Raw genomic sequence first — 4304 nt, 5'->3', positions numbered from 1 at the left:
TCCATGATGATGTTAACTCTCTCTGTTAGCTCCACTTCCCTCCATGATGATGTTAACTCTCTCTGTTAGCTCCACTTCCTTCCATGATGATGTTAACTCTCTCTGTTAGCTCCACTTCCCTCCATGATGATGTTAACTCTCTGTTAGCTCCACTTCCCTCCATGATGATGTTAACTCTCTCTGTTAGCTCCACCTCCCTCCATGATGATGTTAACTCTCTCTGTTAGCTCCACTTCCCTCCATGATGATGTTAACTCTCTGTTAGCTCCACTTCCCTCCATGATGATGTTAACTCTCTCTGTTAGCTCCACTTCCCTCCATGATGATGTTAACTCTCTCTGTTTGCTCCACTTCCCTCCATGATGATGTTAACTCTCTCTGTTAGCTCCACTTCCCTCCATGATGATGTTAACTCTCTCTGTTAGCTCCACTTCCCTCCATGATGATGTTAACTCTCTCTGTTAGCTCCACTTCCTTTCATGATGATGTTAACTCTCTCTGTTAGCTCCACTTCCCTCCATGATGATGTTAACTCTCTCTGTTAGCCCCACTTCCCTCCATGATGATGTTAACTCTCTCTGTTAGCTCCACTTCCCTCCATGATGATGTTAACTCTCTCTGTTAGCTCCACTTCCTCCATGATGATGTTAACTCTCTCTGTTAGCTCCACTTCCCTCCATGATGATGTTAACTCTCTCTGTTAGCTCCACTTCCATCCATGATGATGTTAACTCTCTCTGTTAGCTCCACTTCCTCCATGATGATGTTAACTCTCTCTGTTAGCTCCACTTCCCTCCATGATGATGTTAACTCTCTCTGTTAGCTCCACTTCCCTCCATGATGATGTTAACTCTCTCTGTTAGCTCCACTTCCCTCCATGATGATGTTAACTCTCTCTGTTAGCTCCACTTCCCTCCATGATGATGTTAACTCTCTCTGTTAGCTCCACTTCCTTCCATGATGATGTTAACTCTCTCTGTTAGCTCCACTTCCCTCCATGATGATGTTAACTCTCTCTGTTAGCTCCACTATGCACTTGTCTCTGCTAGTAATACACTGTGTTAACATGAGCCTAGACTGAACCACAGAAAATAACAGTTTTAAACAGTTTTAAAAACCAACTTCTTCCAGACAGAATAGTTCCTGTTGTCAGGGTTTTCCTGTGGTGAAGTAGAGGAGGACCAAAACGCAGCGTGGTTATATTGACTCATGTTTAATAAAAACAGATAAACATGAACACTACAAAACAATAAACGTGGAAAACCAAAAACAGCCCTATCTGGTGCAAAACAGGAACAATCACCCACAAACACACAGTGAAACCCAGGCTACCTAAGTATCATTCTCAATCAGAGACAACTAATGACACCTGCCTCTGATTGAGAACCATACTAGGCCGAAACAACAGGAATACCCCAAAACATAGAAAAACAAACATAGACTGCCCACCCAACTCACGCCCTGACCATACTAAATAATGACAAAACAAAGGAAATAAAGGTCAGAACGTGACACCTGTAGATTCAGACTCATCGCCAATCTTTCGTTATGTTTTGTGGGTTTCATAACCAGGTCTGTATAACAATTCAATAATGATGAGACTGGAGACAAGAATCAGTTCAACCATTTATCTGGAACGTGATCATCTCAACACATACAAACCCCCATGATGCTCTGCGCCAGAACCCCAATACACAACAAATACATCATACATAAGTAAAATGGACAGTAAACAAAACTCAGAGGACTTTAAATGTTCAGTTCTAGAAAGTAGGACCATGGGACAGGGTCAGAAAGGTCAGTATGTTTGATACCTGGTTGGAGGTGACATAACAAGCATAAGGTCCATTATAACACAGTGAAGTAGAGGTGGGAGCTAAAAGCAAACATGGACAGTGAGACGTTGTGAGGAGGTCAGGGGTCAAACACTAGATCAGGACAGGTAGAAATGGCAGGGCTGGAAATAGACAGAGACACATTCTGATCATGGCTCAGACCTGACCTGAGACACCCAAACAGAAGATGTCATAACAAAGTCCTGACCTGAGACAACCAATCAGAAGATGTCATAACAAAGTCCTGACCTGAGACAACCAATCAGAAGATGTCATAACAAAGTCCTGACCTGAGACAACCAATCAGAAGATGTCATAACAAAGTCCTGACCAGAGACACCCAATCAGAAGATGTCATAACAAAGTCCTGACCTGAGACACCCAATCAGAAGATGTCATAACAAAGTCCTGACCTGAGACAACCAATCAGAAGATGCCATAACAAAGTCCTGACCTGAGACACCCAATCAGAAGATGCCATAACAAAGTCCTGACCTGAGACACCCAATCAGAAGATGTCATAACAAAGTCCTGACCGGAGACACCCAATCAGAAGATGCCATAACAAAGTCCTGACCTGAGACACCCAATCAGAAGATGTCATAAAAAGTCCTGACCTGAGACACCCAATCAGAAGATGTCATAACAAAGTCCTGACCTGAGACACCCAATCAGAAGATGTCATAACAAAGTCCTGACCAGTAGGCTATATAGGATTGTAAGTCGCTCTGGATAAGAGCGTCTGCTAAATGACTTAAATGTAAATGTAAATAGGATTTCCTTTCATCAACATCCAAAACATTTAAATGAGGCATCTGTCAATAAAAAGTCACTTTAGAGCTTTAACACGACTTCCGCCTTGTTTGGGCGGTGTTAGGCGGCGACGTCACTGACCTTCGAGCCATCCATTTTTCATTTTCCATTTGTTTTGCCTTGTTTCACATCACACCTGCTTTCCCATCAATTACATGTTGTGTATTTAACCCTCTGTTTCCCCTCATGTCCTTGTCGGTGATTTTTTGATTGTATGTTCGTTATGTGTTTGACGAGTTTTGTTATTGTCGCTGATTGTATGTTCGTTCGATTGTTATGTTGGTTTTGTACCAACTTTTGATTATTTTTGTATATTTTATTTTTATTAAACGACTCCGTTTTTATCAAGTTCATTCTCTCACTTCCGACCAATTACAGATGGAATGACTTCAGAGTGTTACTAACATCATATCAAACATAAAACATTTACAACTGATATTTTTATTAAACTGAACAATAAAATTAACCCAACAGTGTGTGTGTGTCAATGTGTGTGTGTATGTGTGTGTGTGTGTGTGTGTGTGTTTGTGTCCAGTGTGTTTGTGTCCAGTGTGTGTGTGTCCAGTGTGTGTGTGTGTCCAGTGTGTGTGTGTCCAGTGTGTGTGTGTCCAGTGTGTGTGTGTCCAGTGTGTGTGTGTCCAGTGTGTTTGTGTCCAGTGTGTGTGTGTCTAGTGTGTGTCCAGTGTGTGTGTGTGTGTGATCGTTCAGTGTGTTATTATTTCAGGGACACTGTGGATTCATCATAAACCCCAAACCCTGGATAGAGGGGCTCAGTGAATGTGGAGGTGAATGTGTTCAGGTGGGTCAGTGTGTCAGAGTAGGCTCTATAGAAGGACAGAGTGCCGGCTGGCCAGTCCAGATACACTCCTACTCTGTGGGGTCTGGAGGGGTGGACGTCTATGGTAGTGGGTTTATTATTGTGCCTGGCTCTGTAACTGTTGTCAGAGCAGGACAGACTCCAGGACTTGTCATTGTATCCAAGACAACAGTCATTAACCCCTCCTCTCCTGTTGATTCCTTTATATGTCACTCCAATACAGGCCCTTCTCCCACTCCACTCTACCTCCCAGAAACAGCGCCCAGTCAGACCCTCTCTACACAGCACCTGTCCCCAGTCCTCAAATCTCTCTGGGTGATCAGGATACGGCTGCTCCTCTGTCCTCCATGTCACCTTTCTGTTCTCCTCAGACAGAGAGAGGTGTCTGTTTACTGTGTTTGGGTCCAGTGTGAGATCACAGCCATCTGATGGATGAAACCAGACACAATATTAGAAATCATCATCATTCACATTAGAATGTTAACTCACTTTTCACTAATTCATTTATTGTAGATGTTTCTAGGTATCAAAAGGAGAAGTTAAGGTAACTTGAGACTTGTTGAATGATCATATGTTATATTGTATGGTAATATAAAACACACTTATTCACATTAATTGCACATACCTGTATGCATCATCATTATTTAATATGACCAAGTCAGTAATGATGGTGGTCTTTGACTTTGACTTAACTTGAATTAAGACTTATTCTTAGTCATATTCTTCACAGTAGTCAACACTCACATTTTCTAAGCCCAGGTTTCATTCTGTTCTCTCCACCATGTTCCACACTGTAGCGGTAAGCAGAAGAACAGACAGTCATTGAGGGATACACCTGA

At 42.4% G+C, this 4304-nt stretch overlaps 1 protein-coding gene across 1 annotated transcript; it reads right to left on the bottom strand.

The window, feature by feature from the left end:
- Positions 1–3159: 3159 nt before the first annotated feature.
- Positions 3160–4304, bottom strand: LOC135568611 (stonustoxin subunit beta-like). The gene is made up of 2 exons (XM_065015420.1): positions 4210–4304; positions 3160–3890 (listed from the first exon to the last, which is right to left on the bottom strand). Exons 1-2 carry the CDS (start codon positions 4286–4288, stop codon positions 3364–3366), a joined length of 606 nt encoding a protein of 201 aa, XP_064871492.1. The 5' UTR covers positions 4289–4304; the 3' UTR covers positions 3160–3363.

This window comes from Oncorhynchus nerka, unplaced genomic scaffold, assembly GCF_034236695.1.
Source record: "Oncorhynchus nerka isolate Pitt River unplaced genomic scaffold, Oner_Uvic_2.0 unplaced_scaffold_1448, whole genome shotgun sequence".
Lineage (NCBI taxonomy): Eukaryota > Metazoa > Chordata > Actinopteri > Salmoniformes > Salmonidae > Oncorhynchus > Oncorhynchus nerka.
This window is presented reverse-complemented; position numbering and strand designations above follow the sequence as displayed.

Bases quoted from the DNA above. Each gene is read 5' to 3' on its own strand.
- LOC135568611 (XM_065015420.1), bottom strand. From the start codon at position 4,288: ATGACTGTCTGTTCTTCTGCTTACCGCTACAGTGTGGAACATGGTGGA. The intron at 3,891-4,209 runs GTGAGTGTTGAC...TTCATCCATCAG, and splicing joins GAAACCTGGGCTTAGAAAAT to ATGGCTGTGATCTCACACTG.